The 18000-nt window shown below is 44.5% G+C and overlaps 1 protein-coding gene across 3 annotated transcripts in view; it reads left to right on the top strand.

Moving 5' to 3' along the window:
• Positions 1-18000, top strand: part of Patj (PATJ crumbs cell polarity complex component) — a 273878-nt gene that overhangs the window by 98278 nt on the left and 157600 nt on the right. For all 3 annotated transcript variants that reach the window (XM_032901821.1, XM_032901815.1, XM_032901812.1), the window contains exons 21-25: positions 2766-2940; positions 7926-7997; positions 9573-9750; positions 12401-12511; positions 17826-17903. In XM_032901821.1, the coding sequence (XP_032757712.1) occupies positions 2766-2940; positions 7926-7997; positions 9573-9750; positions 12401-12511; positions 17826-17903 (614 nt within the window). The remainder of the gene's footprint in view (positions 1-2765; positions 2941-7925; positions 7998-9572; positions 9751-12400; positions 12512-17825; positions 17904-18000) is intronic.

Genomic DNA, 18000 nt, shown 5'->3' with positions numbered 1-18000 from the left:
GAAGAATGTCATTCAGGGTCGGGGTGGGTGGGGAGGTTCTTTCAGTTCATGGCTCATAGGTTCCAGAGGCTGGCCCCACTGGTTCCTGTCACAGCAAGCCAGGCTCCTCCCTGGATAGCAAAGTTCTCCAGTGCTTGACCTGCTAGTTTTCCCATCCCCCGCTGACTGCACAGAACTGTTCAGTCAGCTCTTCAATCATGCTGCCTTTTTGTCTGTAATTACTCTGCTTTCTGGAAAATAGCCCAGGTAGCCTCGAACTATGTAGCTGGGGTTGCCGTGCACTTCTGATGCTCTTGCCTCTCCCTCCTGAGTGGTGGGATATGCACCCCACAGCTGGTTCATGTGGTGCTGGGGACGAGCCGCATCCCAGCCCTGTCTGGAATCTGCCTCTGGCTGGAGGCCAAAGCCGTTGCTCTCCCCTTAACCAGTGTGCCTCGAGGTCATTACACGAGCTCTTCGAAATAGAAACCAAAATTAAGTATAAGAGGCTAGGCCTGGGGAGACAGCCTGGTGGGTAAAGTGCTTGCCACACAAGTGTGAGGGTCAGGATCCTGCTCCTTAGAACCCATGTCAAAGCCGGGTGACAGATAACCACCTCTGAGCCCAGTGCATGGGAGACAAAGACTGAGTCCTCAGGAGCTGTGTAGCCAGGCTCACTTTAGCAGTGAGCTCTAGGCTCAGACAGACCCAGCCTTTGTAAGGTAGAGAGGGACCAAGAAGGACACTGCATCACTTCAGGCCTCCACACATGAACACATGAGTGCAGCCACACACGTGAACATGCATACATGCCTGCACACCACACAGATACATATGCAAAATAAACAACATAGATGATAATGCAGGGAGAGTGTACATGAGCGCGCGCACACACACAAACACACACAGACACACACAGACACACACAGGCACACATACATACATACACACAAACACAAACACACACAGACACACACACGCGCACACACACACACACACACACACACACACACACTGACTCTTTAGGTGAAAGCACGTGCCATGTAAACCTGAAAACCTGAAATTAGTTGCCAGATGCATTGCATGACCTTGTGATGCAGTACTCCTGTGGGAGCTGGGAGGCAGAGAAAAGAATTGCTGGACACTCACGAAGCAGCAGGAACTCAAAGACCTTCCACAAGATGGAATAGAGAATCCACTCCTGAAAGTTGTCTTACCTTAATTCTTTAAAGAATAAGCATTAAAGTAAGAGACTGCCACATGTACACTGTACACACACAGCACAAAATGCATTTCAAAAATTAAAAATAACGCGCTGGAGAGATGGCTCAGAGGTTAAGAGCACTGACTGCTCTTCCAGAGGTCCTGAGTTCAATTCCTGGCAACCACGTGGTGGCTCACAACTACCATGTAATGGGGGATCTGATGCCCTCTTCTGGCCTGCAGGCATACATGCAAGCAGAACGCTGTATACATAATAAATAAATTTTTAAAAAAAATAATGAGGTTTTGTTTCCAGCCCCACCACAAATAAGTCCCTTATAAACTCTACTCACAGGGATTCTGAGGCCCTCTTCTGGCATCCGTGGGCAACATATTCATGTTTAATCCCAACAATTAGAAAGCACAGAACTTTGTGGGTTTGAGGTTACCCTTTGGCTGTGTAGTGAGACTCCCTCAAACAACCACAACAACAAAAGAATAAGAATCAAAGTCAGAAACTTGACCAACGACTCACTCCTGCTTGCAGGCACAAGAGCCTGAGCTAAAATCTCCAACATCTGTGTAAAAAGCTGGGCATATGTGCTTGTAATCCCAGCACTGGGAGTCGAGATAGGCTGATCCTGAGGGCTCTCTGGCAGGCCAGCCTAACGGAACAGTTAGCTTCCGGTTCTGGAGAGACCCTGTCTCAAGACAGTAAGGCAGAAGGTAGTAGAGGAAGAGAGCCCATGTCTTGTTCTGCCTTCCCACGTGTGCACCCATGCACACCTCTGTGCACACTTGTGTGTAGCACCCCCACATAGGTGTTACCACCCTAACAAAGGTAAACTTTGAAATAAATTATGATAATTTGTGTTCAGTGGCCAGGTATCCAAAATTGGGTCAGCAAGATGACCGAGCAGGTGAAGGCACTTGCTGGGAAGCAAACCAAGTCCTACCCTTTGTCTCTACCCGTTGTCTTCTGACCTACACATGCACTGTGGGATGTGTGCACCCCCTTGCCTGTGCTGGTACAAACTAAAAGTTAGCAAAATCTTTAACCTGAATTTCCCCTTTCATAAAATATAATTAATAATGTTCTTTCCTTCTTATAATTATCTGTGAAAATAGAATGCGTCAACAGATATAAAAGAATTCTGCTGTTTCTAAACTAAGCCCTTCAAATTGTAAGAACTCTTAGTTGTTCAATGGGGTCATTTTGTCTAAATGAATAAATTCTAGAGTGCTGGTGGCCAGAATAGCTTGGGGCAAGAAAGGAAAACTTTGCAGTAAGATTAGAAAATGCAAGGGAGTTCTTTTGATGAATTAGTGATATTGATAGAGTACCTAGTTTAGTTCCTTTGTTTGTTCCCCCACATCCACCCCCCCAAGGACCACTGGAAATGTGACCTTCCTCCTTCTGGCCCTTCCTTGCTTTGCTTTTCAGTGGTGCTTGCCGCCGCCTGGCTTTAAGTCTTTGATGTACAGACGTTGGTGTCAGCCACCGCCTAGCGGGAAGGGTCATACCTTTACCACCGTGTTGAATTGCTGACTGTATTGTGTTTTCCACCATCTGGATTCTTCAGGCATGATGACTCCAAGTGACTTGCAAGGCCCTGGCGTGCTCGTAGATCTTCCAGCTGTCACCCAAAGAAGAGAACAGGAAGAGTTGCCCCTGTACCGACTTCCCAGCGCCCGGGTGGTCCCCAAGCCTTCCTCACACGTGGGAATGGTGTCTTCACGACATGCAAATGCTGCATGGTATGGTGTCCTTCCTTTAACTTTTCATTTTATTTCTTCCTTTAAGAAGTTGTTTCTAAGTTATACAATGTAGTATATTTACTTTTTATTATTATTGTCATATACAGTGGTATATTTTGTGTCATTTTCTTACACGTATGACTTTGTCCTGTGTGCTAACTTACACCCCACCAGCCCCCATGCCAACATTCCTCTGTGTTCCCTGTCCACTGTGGTTTGGCTTCTATTTCTAGAAAATATACAATTTAAGTGGTACATTTAGAAAATGTAGAAGGATACTATGACTATATCTATGTTAGACAATTACTATTAAAATTTTACATTGTGTTTAAAATTAGGTCACACATAGAATTTCATATTTTTATTCACAAAATGGATTGCACACAGTATGCTTAGGGAATGGGATGTTAATTCAGAGTTTCTATTGCCTGGTCAGCAAGCAGACTTGAGGACAAAGGATATGTAGATACAATGTCAGAGAATCTATAGGGAATGATGACAAATGACACTTTATAAGACTCATGGTTCTAGAGTAGGAAGCTGGGTAGGAGGACATTAATTCTTTGATAAAGGCCAATAAACAGGTTGGCAAGTTATCAGGTTATCTGGGGACATGTTGAGGATTAAAACATTCCTAAATCATCAAAGTAGATGGAATCCACTGGATGTAGGGATCTGGAAATGCTGTGTATTCCTTGAGAACGTGTCATTGAGAACGTGGTCAAGTAAAGATGAAGCTCTTGGGTTTGAAAGATCATCCATGGAAGTGCAAGCAGCAAGGGGATGGTGGGTCTTCCATGTCCTGCCACAAGTGGTGCCTGACTGGAGAGAGGAAGGAGAGATGGGGCGGACACAACAGGTAGGAGGAAGGCTTTGAACTGCAAACCAGGGGAAGAGCTGTGGTGTGGCCAGAGATGATCCACGATAAACATTCTGTGAGGCTCTTATGGACAGAGCAGTTTTGTTTGTCTGTGCTGTGGTGTTGGATAGAAATCACAATTGAGAGTAGAAGACAAAGGCCAGAGTTAGACATGGCAGGAACTGGATGAAGTTGAGAATCCTGCCCATGTAAAGAGGCTGGCACTATATGACTAAGGTAAGGAGGATACACACACATGCACGTCTATGTTTTATTATATATGACCGTATAAATGCAGGCCACGTCTATGTTTTATTATATATGACCGTATAAATGCAGGCGAGGGTGCCTGAGTGAGTCAGCAACAGTCTGTGTCCCCAGAGACACTTCAGAGTAGAAAGGTTGCGGACATATTTCATGACTTTATGTTGTCCAATCACGTGTCAGTGAAGCACCTTTGGTTTTTAGTTTGTCTTGTGCTTAGTGTTGCTAGTTGAATCTGATAGAAGTGAAACTATTTCTCTACACTGGAGTTTGTTAACTGAGGAAATGGGAAAGAGCCATGCCCATTTCCTTCTGCCCAAAGAAGAGTGGAAAGATAGACAATCAATTCTGTCCATAAAACTGGAAAAAATACCTAGAGCAGGCTGGTGCACGCCATGGTGGATGTTTAATCCAGAAGCAGTGGTGATGGAAATGGCAAGATATTGATTGTTTCGTGGCCTCAGGAGCCTTGCTGAATTTAATAAAATACTCAGATTAGAGCGTTTTCCGTTGTTGTTTTAAAATAATGAAAGGATCAAACCACAGTACACTAAGCAAGGTTTTGAGCCTGAAAATGAACTTGAGGTGAAAGACCTGTGTTTGGGACTTAATAGGGAAATGGACAAATACTGATGAGGGTCTGAGTGAAGGAAACCCTCTCATCGCTGTAAGGACGGTGAGCTAGTCCAACCTCCATGCAAGATGGGTTGACAGCTTCTTAAAAATTAGATCCAGCACATGATCTCCAACTACGCCCGCCTTGGGTGTTTGCACAAAGGCCTCAAGCCAGCATACCAGAGACACTTGCATATCCACGTCTGCTGCAGCACTGCTCGTGGCCAAGTCATGGCACCAGCCTCTGTGCCCAACAGCAGGAGTGAGTGAGGAAACTGTGGTGAATATTCCCAATGGAATTCTTTCCAGCCATAAAGACTAGGAACGTAATGCCATTGGCAAGAAGGTGGGTGCAACTCAAGTTATTAAGTGAATCAAGAAGCAAGTAAATTGTCAGGAAGACACTGTATATTTTTCTTATATGTGCTTCCTGGATTTTATATTGATACGTAAAACCATATCACTTGAAAGCAAAAGTATAATTGAGTATAGTAGAGAAACAAGTAGTGTTAATCGGAGGGGTCAGGGAGGGAACACAATACCTTTCATATCAAATATATATGGAATGAAATCTCTTTAGGATGCGAAGCAGACTGGCAGGACGGTCCAGCAGGTGAAAGGAATCTGCCTCCAAACACTTGAGTTCAGTGCCTGGGACCCACAGGCTGGAAGGAGAGACTCAACTTGCACAGCTTTCCTGTGACCTCATACATGCGCTGTGGCACACACCCGTTCACCTAGACAGCCTCTCCCACAAACGGTCCTAGGGAACCAGTGTCTATAAGTAACAGAATGAAACCCGGTCCTTATTTACCCTGCACCAATATCTATTGATATATCAAAACTGTAGTGTAAAACCAAAAACTCTCAAGTATTCGATGAAAACATTGGCAGAACTCTACAAGGTGCATGCAAAGGCAAGGCCTTTTGAAAAGAGCCCTGACGGCAAAGGTAAATGCCAAGAACTCAGATGATACTGCATGAAATTCAAACTCTGCTCAGAAAAGGAGGCATGCGGCAGAGAGGAGGCAGCTAGAGGAAGGGAGGCAAATGGGTTAACGGATTGACTATATATTTCTCAATGGAAGAGGCTATTCAGTAGGCACTTGGAAGTAAAATTACATTGAAAGTCTATCCCCTCCCAGCAGCATGTCAATCATGAAGAAAACCAAAATTCTGGTGAGGTAAGGGCAAAGAGGAACCCTTGTTGGCTGTGATGGGAATTTAATCCAGTCTGGAAATCCTACTCTGGAAATCAGGATGGAGGTTCGAGAAAAGCCATAACCAGAATTAGATTATGTTGCAGCCAGTGTGAATGTTTTATGTTCTGAGTGAGCATGACGTCGAGATAGATGTTTGCACAGCCATCTCACTGCTGCACTGTTTGTGGCACCTAAGTTTTAGAACGAGCCTAAGTGTGCAGCACCAGCGGAACCGGTGAGGAAACCTGACACAGGTACACAGTGTGTGTGTGTGTGTGTGTGTGAGAGAGAGAGAGAGACAGAGACAGAGAGGTCAGTACTGGGAGGAATACTATGAAGGAAGGCAAAGGTCCAAGGCCAGGGATGGCCCAGAATGGGGTAAGAGTGTGAGTGAGGTGAAGCAGCCAGAGGAGCTGCTTGTGTGTGTGTGGGGGGGGGGCACCAAGAGGATGCTAGGGAGCATGACAGGGTGTAAATAAGAGGAAGCATAATGATATGTGACAGTGTCACTGTGAATCCCACCACTGTGTATGAAAACTAGAAAATATTGTGAAAACAAAGAAGACAATTTAAAATCTCCTCAGTGTTTGAAATAGATTTGTGCAAAATTATATCACCTATGTACGGCAAAATTATGTGACTTTCGCAGATGGATTCTAACTCCGATTAAGTGGTATATACATTCACCTTGGTAACGTGGCTTTATTCGTTCAATTTTTCAATCCTCCGACTCTCTGAAACGTTCAGTTTGGGTAGCCTTCACAAGCTTCAGACTTATTTTCCTGTGAAATAATCTTATTAAAGTATGTGTCCTCTGCTGCTTGAAGGTGATGAAAGGTACTGCTCTCTTCCAGCAGCAGAATCCCTGTGTTACATCCTTAGCAAAGAAAAGCAGTTGTCATGTGTCAGACACTGCCTTGCCTCCTCCCTCTGGGAAGCTATGAGTCACTGTTAGCCTCACATGTCAACCTGATACAACCTAGAGTCACCAAGAAGAGAGAAGCACAGTTGAGTGACGCTGTCCTGTGGCCAGGCTGTGGGCATTTTCATGATTGATAATTGGTGGAGAAGGGCCTAGCCCACTGTGGGCTTTGGATGTACAGGAAAATTAGCTGGTTGTGAGCCATGGAGAGCGCTGCATACCTTTTTTTTTTTTTTTTTTTTTTTTTTTTTTTTTTTTTGTGGTCTGCTTCAGTCCCTGCTTTGGCTTCCCTAGATGGTGGGATTGTAAGCTCTAAAATAAAATAGAGCCTTTCCTCCCCAAATTGCTTTGGTCCTGGTGAATGATGCAACTCCTGTAATGACAACATAAACAGTTTCCATGGCCCATTTACACAGTCATGGGAATTACATCCCTTAGCTCAGGAAACCCAGAAGCAAAGCAAAGCAAACTCCCACAGATACGAGGAGTGTTTCCTTCTAGTTTCAACAGTGAAAACTAAGTTTTTCAGATCTGCTTGTTTTAGTTTGCTCTCTGTTGCTGAGATAAATACCATGACCAAAAGCAGTCACATTACTTCTCCAACTAGTGCATTCGGGCATTCAGCAGGTTTTGTTTTTTTTTTTTTAATCCAGGTCACTAGTTGCTCTAAGTTGAGGCAAAAGTAAACCAGTTGGGTAAGCTGGTCAATCAGTGCAAGGTTTAGGAAACACAGGCATAGTCACTCACACCTGACATCTGAGTACTAGGGAGGACAAGGCACAAAGGTCGGTGCATCTTCGATGGCAGCCTGGGTTACAACGTGAGACTCCTTATAGCATAACAGAAAGATGTTCTATGTGGATGCTGGTGCAGATGTGAAACTGGACAGATTAAAGGCAATTGTTCCGAACGAGTCTCCTGTTCTAGCAGTTTTTAATCGTTCTGTGGCATCCTGGACCATATGGTTGGTTCTGCATTGACTGTTAAAGCGGGGAATGTTCTCTTTATTTATTGATGTGAATACTTTAAAAGTTTAGAGGTTAATTGTTTACCTTTAGATCATGCAATTTCGAAGTTTCCAAGAACGTTTAAGAACAAGAGTACTTTGTGTTTCCCTTTATAGTGAATTACCCGAGAGAGAGGAAGGTGAAGGAGAGGAAACACCGAACTTCAGCCACTGGGGCCCACCAAGAATGTAAGTGGATGCTGTTCCTGTCCTCAGTGCAGCCACACCCTTGCTCCTCAGCTGATTCAGTGGGCTGGCTAGTCTTGTGGCAGCTGACACAAGCTAGGGTTATCTGGAAGGAGGGGACCTCACTTGAGAAGATGCCTCCGTAAGATTCCTCTGGAGGGCATTTCTTAATTAGTGGTTGGGGTGGGAGGGCCCCTCCCATTGTGGGTGATGCCATTCCTGTGCTTATGGCCCTTAGTTCTATCAGAAAGCAGGCTGAGTAAGCCATGGAGAGCAAGCCAGTAAAAAGCCCTTCCATAGCCTCTGCATAAGCTCCTGTCTCCATGTCTCTGCCCTGACTTCCTGTCCCAATTTCCTTCAATGATGAAAAGGGATATGGAAGTTTAAGCCAAATAAACCTTTCCCTTCCCAACTTGCTTTTCAGTCATGGCATTTCCTCACAGCAATAGAAACCCTGAGTAAGACACTTAGTCACTGTAATGGACACTTAAGTAATCCTCTGTGCTGAGTTTTAATGCCTTCTTGTCTTGTCTAAAGACTGTTAGCCAATATTAAACTCTCTGATGCTGTCTCTGTGAGAGTAGTCACTGAGAGTCATCACGCTTTGTCCTGCATTGGTTACAAGTGAGGTAATGCTGCCATGGTGTGCTCTACAGCTAGAGGTCCAGAAACTCTGGTGGAGGCTTCTCTTACCCGCCAGCTTCCCTCCCTCTCCCTGGTGGACAGAATACACTTGGGTCTGCTTTGGGCAGCATGAGCCCATCCTCTCTTGCATGTGGTTGCCCGGAGAAGTACCTATCAGACCACCCAAGTTCTTTAGTTCTTCTCCCTGTTTTTATGCTGTGTTAATTCCAGCAGCACCACCGTCCAGCCTATCATCACCTTGCACTTCTGGGTTTTTCATACAGACTCTGAGGACGTATTTTATGAGCAGTTTCTAAATTGAGTTGATTAATCGTCGTGCTTCTATAGCTAAAGCAAAATTTATGTAGGAGCAAATTTTATTTCATACTCTTTTTTTTAACGTGTCATTGGATAAAAAACAAATATTTGTCTAGGTATGAGTATGGGGATAGGAGACACATACCTGTAATCCTAGCTTGTGAGAGCCTGAAACAAGCATTCCAATTCAGGGTCCTCCTAGCTGTATAGTGAGAATCTATCTCAAATACTGATGAGTCCGTAAGTAAACAAACAGACAGAAACAATGGTATGGAGGTGGAAAGCAGAGAAGGGTGACATTCTAAGAAGAACCGCACACTTAAACCTTCTCACAGGGAAAGCAGTGTGCACAAAATAGCTGTTCATTTTACTCTGAAAAGCTGAGGCCTCATTAAAATGAACCTGTGCTTTCTTGAGTCTTTACCTCCTTGTTATTTTCTCAGAGTCTCTGCTAACATTGTGCATATAAATGAAATGTCTGATCATATCTTACGATTTTGGAGCCATCTCTAAAGAGCACTAGGAAATGTCCATAAAGCATGAGCCTCGGGCTGTGCCACAGACAGCGTTTGCAATGACAGTGCAGCAGATGAAATTCCCTTATGCATGAGTGTGTCTTCTTTGTCCCTTCCGTAGTGTCGAAATCTTTAGAGAACCTAATGTGTCTCTTGGCATCAGCATTGTTGGTGGACAAATGGTTATAAAACGCCTCAAGAATGGAGAGGAACTCAAGGGTATATTCATCAAGCAAGTGTTAGAAGACAGTCCTGCGGGGAAGACCAAGGCCCTTAAAACTGGAGATAAAATACTTGAGGTGAGTGAGGCTGAAGCAGTGTTTTACTTGAAACATTTGAGCCGGTAAAAGAATCACTTAGGCCAGCTTGATGTTTATTCTAATTGCACGGAATTGGTAGGGTCCATTCGTGGTGCCGTAGTTTGTATATCGTAGGCCCACCGCATGAGCCTCTCTAGCTTGTAAGGGCGGAGCAAATAAAATGACATGGCAAGAACCCCCGCTGATCGAGGCAAGAACCCCAGCTGATCTGACTGACGGATTTAGCACAGTGCTTCCTATAGAACAGGTCGACACCTGCTTCCCCAGAACCTTTAGCAAGTTCTAGGCTTTGTGCTTGTAGCTTGTCTACAGAAAGGTGACCTTGAAAGGGGAAACCATGGTTCGCATGTTTTCAGTTTTATGCGAGACAACCTTACTTATTTCTAGGATTTATTCATTACTTATCATTTTATACATACGTGTGTGTGTGTGTGTGTGTGTGTGTGTGTGTACTGCATGAATTATGTGTATCATGTGCATACAGGAGACCGCAGAGGCCAGAAAGGGCTAAAGGTGGCGCCTTCGAGCTTCAGGTGGTTGAGCTGCCATGTAGGTGCTGGCAGCTGAGCCTCGGCCGGAGCCGCACATGCTCCTAACTGTTAAGATGTCTCTCCAGCCCCGGGAGCTAAAATGTTAATGCACAGAAAACACTAAATGTGCTCTGAGCTCTGAGTGGATGTTCGTATCGGGCTTGTTGGATGGTTCCAGAGTAGGTATCTCTAGTTGCATGTAGCCCAGGTTAGCCATGAACCTGTTTGTACCCGAGGCTGGCTATAAACTCCCATTCTCCCCACCTTCACCTCCTGCCAAAACTACAGATGTGTCTCTCCATACCCAGTGTACAATTAGCAAATGCAAACAGGTCTTTATGTCTGGAATATGTGCAAATCTATTTGCCCGACTTTTATGCTAATTCCATTTTTAAATTTGAAAAGAGCTATCAAACTATTTTCAGGGTTGACTGAGCTACTTTATATCCCTAGAAGCCATGAGTAAATGATTCAGTTTGTCCCCATTATCAATGTAGAGACAGTGTTGTCAGTTTGGCGTTCTAACAGGTATGTAGTGGTATATGTTAGTTGTGGTTTGAGTTTGCTGCCTCAGTCCTGCCTTGGCTGGTGCGTGTTTCCATGTACTAATCCTCTGTGGTGGAGCGTCTGAGCGTGACTCCTCCATGCTCTTCCTCTGTGGTAGAGCGTCTGTGCGTGACTCCTCCATGCTCTTCCTCTGTGGTGGAGCGTCTGAGCGTGTCTCCTCCATGCTCTCCCTCTGTGGTGGAGCATCTGAGCGTGTCTCCTATGTGCTTTCAGATAAAGCCTGCTGCTTTGTCTTCTGTAAATTAGAATTTGGGGGCCAGAATTAGAATTTGGGGGCCAGAGGGATAACCAGGACGTCAGGGCCCTTGCTTCTGTTCCCCAGGGCCTGCTGTGCTCCCAGCTGCTTTCTCAGGCTACCCACACTACCTCTGGCTCTAGTGCAGGGAATCTGCTGCCCTCTTGTGATCTCTTCGATCAGCACATACGTGACATGTACATACATGCACATAAATAAATCAAACCTCTAAGTAAATACAGTCATGTCCCCCGTACCTGCTGTCCTCAGGCTCACGGTGGGACAGAGTCACTGTTACTCTGCGCTGAGTCAGGTGTAATGACTCATTTGTTTCCGCTTCCTGGGATCCCTGCTCTAAGGCTTTTGTTTGGTTTGTTTTTACTTGAAGCAGTGATGAGTTCTGTCTGTATCTTATAAACAGATACCTTTAAGCAATGATAAGAAAGATTTAGATACATAACAAGAACTCTTTAAGAAGTTAGGGTTTATTTCTCAGAAATATGTCTTCATCCATGTGAACAGTTGAGTTCCTGCATTTGGATTCTAAAGCACAGAAGAACCAGATTTGCTGCCGTCGCGGTGTGTCGGTTGTCTCTGGTATCCTGTCAGTCATTCCCATCCTATACTAAGGAATCTGTTAGGGGACACCTGCATTAGTCCTTCAGTCCGGTTCTTCATCCCTGCTGACTAAAACCCACCCTAGCAATTAAGCCATTGCTCTGTTCGGGATTTGAAACCCTGTGCTTTTCGAGACTATGGGTATGCTAGTAAGTTAGGCTCTTGGAGTTTCCAGATAGGGAATCCTTTATCTGAAAGTTACAAATGCTTTTAATAAAAGAACCTGTGTGTGTTCGGACATTTCTGTCAGCACAAATTGCAAAATAGTTTCTGGATTGTGAGAATAGGTTAAATAACTCGGTTTAATGGAGAGACTGTAAAAGTCCAGAAAGGTTCCTCATTCCACTCTGAGGCATGCTTCTGTTACACGGATCCACGTGCTGGTGCATAGAGACCTTGGAATGGAGCCATACCAGCTTCCAGTCCAGGGTCGTCCTATGAAAGTGGGACTGTTAGGATGTAACTGTCCTCTTTGCTGCCCCTCCAAGCCAGAAGCATTATGTTAACCATGCTGTCCACGAAACAATGGGACATTTCATATGTAGTTGCTCTCACTCCCTGGCTGTCGTCTAATGCATTAGTCCCTGGCTTTTCTGGCACATAGGATGATACACACTTGAGCTGGCTTTGTCCACAATTTGGTGCCTTTCTAATCAGAACGCTGCCTTGTGTGGTTTAGGTGTCTGGTGTAGACCTGCAGAATGCCTCGCATGCAGAGGCCGTGGAGGCAATCAAGAGTGCAGGGAACCCTGTGGTGTTCGTGGTACAGAGCCTGTCATCCACCCCAAGGGTAAGTTCTACATCTTACTTCAACACAGCATTCTGTTCACCTCTGCTAACCGTGTCTCCCAGTCTTCCCACGTTTTCACTGTTGCTTGGTTTTCCTTATAAAACGTACTAATTAGCCCCATACAGATTTAGCCTTTCCCATCAATGTCTGGTTTTTCCTTCGGCCTAATTTGAATGTACTGTTCAAAATTGAGTCATGACCTTGTACACTGGCTTAAACAAGCCCGAGAAGCAGTGTCCTGTTCTGTTTCCTCCCTGCCTGCTTCCCAGTTCCCCTAACACAGTGACACACTTCTTCACTTTTCTCAGTCAGTTACTTCAAAGCTAGAAAGGCCAGGAATGAAAGCCATGTGGGGAAGCCATATGGCCTTGTGCTTGTTTGAATCCTGTAAACACAGATACGTTGTCAGGGCAATGCTGTCATATGATAGGTTGTGTGTATCTCAGTAGCCGTAAATCCTAGAAATGGGAGTGATACGTACTTCTGAACTTAGAACTACATAATTAGCATGATTGCGTCTCAGTACTGTAATGTGCTCAGTCCTTCAGGGAATGCAGAAGCTAATACTTGTGTGAAAAACAAGTGGATCACTGGGTGCCCCAGCGCCCCAGCCCTGATGCTGGGCTTTGCATGCAGGAGAGCACTTTCTGCCTGCTGGGCTGCAGCCGTGGCCACAGTGGGCAGCTCTGCAGTTTGGCCGTGCTCCATGACGGTGCCTTTCCTTCTTAGTGTGTTGTTCACCCCAGCAAGACTAAGAGAGTGAACTACATAAAATCCGCTCATACTTACAGGGTCTGAGACTCAGCTAGACTCGTTGGCGTCCACGTGTAAACTGTACTTTATAATACGGAAAATGCAGTCGTGGCTCTGCTTTTCTGTTAGAACTGCATTCAGTAGGAAATTTACCTACACCGTTCTGTGCCAAATGGCACTTCCAAAGAGACGACTGCGAGGGAAAATGAGGCAACAGGATATGCACTCTGCCGCCAGCCTTAAGTGCCCTGTTAAAAATGTTTAGAACAATTGATCGTGTTACAGATTCACCTAAAAATGTTGAGCCTCTCGTAGCTTTTGCTAGTGAGCTGAGTTACAAGGCTTTTCATGGATGACATAAACTGAGCTGTAAAAGCAGGAGCCTCTCTTCAGCATCCTCCCAGGCCCCTGCTCGTGTCACTCGATCCAAGATATAAAGTGGGCTGCCAACGTCAGCCGCTGGCCTCCAGCCTCGGGTAGGTGCTGACCGGTGGTGTTAGTCACCAGGCTTAACTTGTTCCAATTTTAACCTGGTTTAGCCCAGAATAACTCCCAAGCCAATGACAAATCAAGTTTCATGCCTTTGCTAAAGGGGTTTGGATTAAGTACTGCGGCAAGGCCTCAGGAAAGAGCGTGGCAGATGGAGACAGTACCTTCATGTTTCTTTTGCTAGTTTGCAGTAGTGACCATAGGACACTGGGCTTCATGCATGACAGGCACTGTACCCCTGAGCTGCACTCCCCCCTTCCAAATTTAACTGTATTAAATTAATTCCCAGTGCTGGGGGTCAAACCCAGAGACTCTCAGGTGCTAGACAAGCGCCTTCCCTGGGACCTTCCGTCCTCAGCCCCTGTTTTATTTGAAACAAAGTCTTACTGAGTTGTCCAGACTGGTTTTAAATTCCTGATCCTCTTACCTCCCAAGGAGCTTGGACTGCAAGTGTGGATCACCTTGCCCAGCTGTCTTAAACATTTTGACCAGTTTACATTAAATTTTGAACGTTCTTCAAAGCCCTGAAAGAAGTCAGATTCTAATGTTGTACCACTCTGAGGACTAGTGTGTAAAAGTGTTTCCATGCTGGAAAACTTCCATGGGCATCATCAGCCGCATGACGGTTCCTGTGCCACCTCAGAACCAGCGCACACCCTGGCTCCTGACTCCCAGGCCTGCCCAGCACCCGCCTTGCTTCGTTAGCGGCTGCTCATTTGCCAGCAGAGCCTGCGGCTCAACCGCAGTTCTCTTCAGAAAGTTTCTACGCCAAGGCAGTTTTTTCCATATAATAACATATATGTTTTGATGGTAGCACTGTTTGTGTATTTTTTTATATCCCCCAACCCTGTTTCCAATAATAGCAAAATCCTTTCAAAATTGAACCCAGCTCCTCATCCATCCCTTAAGCATCATTAAGAATTAAAATTGAATGACGCCTTCTCTAAGCACTCAGTGAATGCAGCTATGTACTAGACCCCTTTAATTCCCTCAGAAGCCGTGTACTGTGCTGTTTCCTTCTTCCAGCGCCATGGCTATACTTTCTTATCACATGGCTTTAGAATGGTGCCCTTCCATCCCTGCATGGACATTTTCTATGTTAACCATATAAATTCATTTTTCACTGTTACATGAAATGCCTGACCATTTATTTTCCTATAAGGGGGGTAGTGCTTTTACGAGCATTTTATCTCTGCTTTTCCAGTGGTTAGCATATACAGAAGTATGTCCTTGCTCTTCAGAATGTAGGCATCATGAGAGGCAACTGATGCTGCTCATCTCTCAGCTTCTGCCTGCCTTTTACCGTTGCCTGGTTTTGTCTTCGAAGGAAGCAGAGCCTGGATTGCCTTAGTTCTATTCTGACAGGAATCACTAGTCTGTAGGCTGCCACCTTGTACTCAGCAGATTGTTAATGTATGTTGGGCAAGGTAGAAGTACAAAGAGCATGGCGCTCGTAAGAGAGGCTCTGACAGGGGGTTGGGGATTTAGCTCAGTGGTAGAGAGCTTGCCTAGCAAGCGCAAGGCCCTGGGTTCAGTCCCCAGCTCCGAAAAAAAAAAAAGAAAAAAAAAAAAAACAAACAAACAAAAAAAAAAAAAAAAAAAAAAAAAAAAAAAAAAAAAACAAAAAAAAAAAGAGAGGCTCTGACTGGAGAGATGGCTCATCTGGAGAGCATTCACTGGTCTTGCAGAGGACCCAGGTTTGGTTCCTGGTACCCATGTTGGCTGCTCCAGGGGATCTGACATCCTCTTCTAGCCTTTGAGGGTACACAGACACATGGTGTGCACACACACAAAACTAAGTCTTTGGAAGAACTTAGTACAGTTGTTTTAGTGAAATAAAACATTCTGAATTATTTTATTTAATATAGTAAAAGTGAGTGAAATTTCATCTGAAATTGCATTTAGTTCAAAATGCTTTTTATATTCTCTAATCAGGTAGTTCGTTTAATTTTCTATAAAGCATTTTTTTTCCTACCTTCATGTTAGCCATCAGATTTTATACCATAATTATTTGTGTTAGCAATTGAAAGAATCTCAAAACAATCACTAGTAGTTACTCGATCTTTCTAGGACTAGAAAAAAACATGAATGTAAATACTCTATTTTCCTAAGATGTTTCATAGATAACAGTACAAAGAGACATTATTTGGGAAGTAGCAGCCACATGCCGAAGACAGCTGCAGCAGGGGGAGAGCCAGGAGGACAGGCCAACTCCTGGGTGTACCTTTAGCTGAACATGATAGCCCACCAACTCATTGAAGGCCAGCCTGGGCTATACTGGGTAAATTACTAAATAGCCCTGGAGTAATGAGTGAATTCCTGAAATCCTGCCTCAAAAAGCCACAAACCAAACAAAATTAAAAACCTGTGCTAATAGCGTCAATAAGAACTAAAATTGTTTTTATAAACTTAATGGGGCTGGAGCGATGGCTCAGTGGTTAAGAGCACTGGTTGCTCTTGCAGAGGACCAGGTTCAGCTGCCTGTTAACTGTGATTGCAGGGATCTGATGACCTCTTCTGACCTCCACAGGGAGTAGGCACACATACAGGGAACAAATATACATGCAGGCAAAACACCCATATAACATAAATATATAAATATTAAATTATAAACTTGAACTTCGTTCATTTATAAATATTTACTGAATGCAACTAGGTATCAGACCCTGTTTATACAGTACAGAAATTACAGAAAAAAAATTACTCAATTCCTTCTTTCATTGACTAGAAGAAATAAATTTGTAATTTATCCCTCTGCTAAGGGTAAAAGTGAGATAATTAACAAGTCTATGAAATCTGCTAAGTAACAGATTTCAGCTGGGAGTTCATATTCCTATTGAGGTTTGGTCTGTTGCTGTGTATTGTAATGCTAAATTCTATACCCAAAGCTCTAGGCCTTCTAGGGACTTCTCCTGTTTACAAGCTTTTGCTGTGCAAATTTGTTCCTTGGTTTAAAACTATTGGTTAAGTAAAACTGACTACAGTCAATTCCTGGACAGATTAGAGGTAGGTGGGTTTGGAGTGACCTGGTTAGAGGAGGAGAGATGGAGGTGTGGGGACAAGGAAGAGGGTAAGCCACCTTGAGAGAGAAGAACTGTGCTCACTTGAGCAGGAGGAACAGCAAGTATCTGGGATATCTGCTGGGGAGCTGCCAGGCCAGCTTTTAGAGGAATAGATTAGGGGTGACCCCTCAGTAATTGTCAAAGCCAAATAAAATAAGCATAGTCTGACCCTCATTTGTTTGTAAGCTAGTCGGGGATAAGTTTAAATTGTACTGCAGGTTTCAAATGAATGAGGATTCCTATATTCTGACATCTAACAGATTACCACTGAATCCTATATTCTGACATCTAACAGATTACCACTGAATCCTATATTCTGACATCTAACAGATTACCACTGAAACAGGAAGAGATGTTTAAGTGTCAGTGGTCTAACTCTGCAGTGTTCTTTAATCTCTTTATTTCTGTGACTTACATGATTTTATAATGCTTGCCTTCTTTACTTTACCTACTTGTACTGACAGCTTCGAGACGAAGTCACCAGGTTCGTGAAGTCTTTACTATCTAAAAACACAGAAATAAGGGCTGCAGCTTGCTCAGTGCCAAGCCTGGCCTGAGCAATGGCATGACAAATAAACAGACAGAAAGAATGTATTGAATTGTAGTACAGGGCACCCCCCATCCATTGCTCTCACCTGTTCTGAACTGGGAAGATGATGAGTTTGAGGCTAGCCTAGACTACATAGCAACTTCTAGACCAACCTGAGCCACAGACTGAGAAAAGTCACCTATACCACACTAACAACAAGAAATCAGGAAGTGGGGGGATTTCCTCCATCCCTCCATCACACCTGTCCCTGGACATGGTCTTTGTATGTAGCTCTAGTTGGCCTGGACCTTGCTATGTCATCCAAGCTGGCCTTGAGCTCCATGTACATTCCAGGCTTCTGATTCTCCTGCCTCAGTCTCACTGGGCTAGATTGTGGGTGGGCACCATCACAGCAAGTTTAGAAAAAGACTTTTGGGCATACTCAACTTTTCTTTCTTCCCTTTTTTCTTTGGTGGCGTAGGTCATCCCAAGTGTGAATAACAAAGGCAAAACACCTCCCCAGAATCAGGACCAAAGCACTCAAGAAAAGAAAGCTAAGGTAAGCCAGGTCTTGCCAGCCTCCGTGGGAGCTATGGTTTCCGTTTGCATAGCTGAGTAGTGGTGGGTGAGTGTACAGAGGTGCCCACTGGGTGTGA

This window comes from Rattus rattus, chromosome 1, assembly GCF_011064425.1.
Source record: "Rattus rattus isolate New Zealand chromosome 1, Rrattus_CSIRO_v1, whole genome shotgun sequence".
NCBI classification, from domain to species: domain Eukaryota; kingdom Metazoa; phylum Chordata; class Mammalia; order Rodentia; family Muridae; genus Rattus; species Rattus rattus.
The sequence above is the reverse complement of the archived record's forward strand: the minus strand, read 5'-3'. Positions and strand labels throughout refer to the sequence as shown.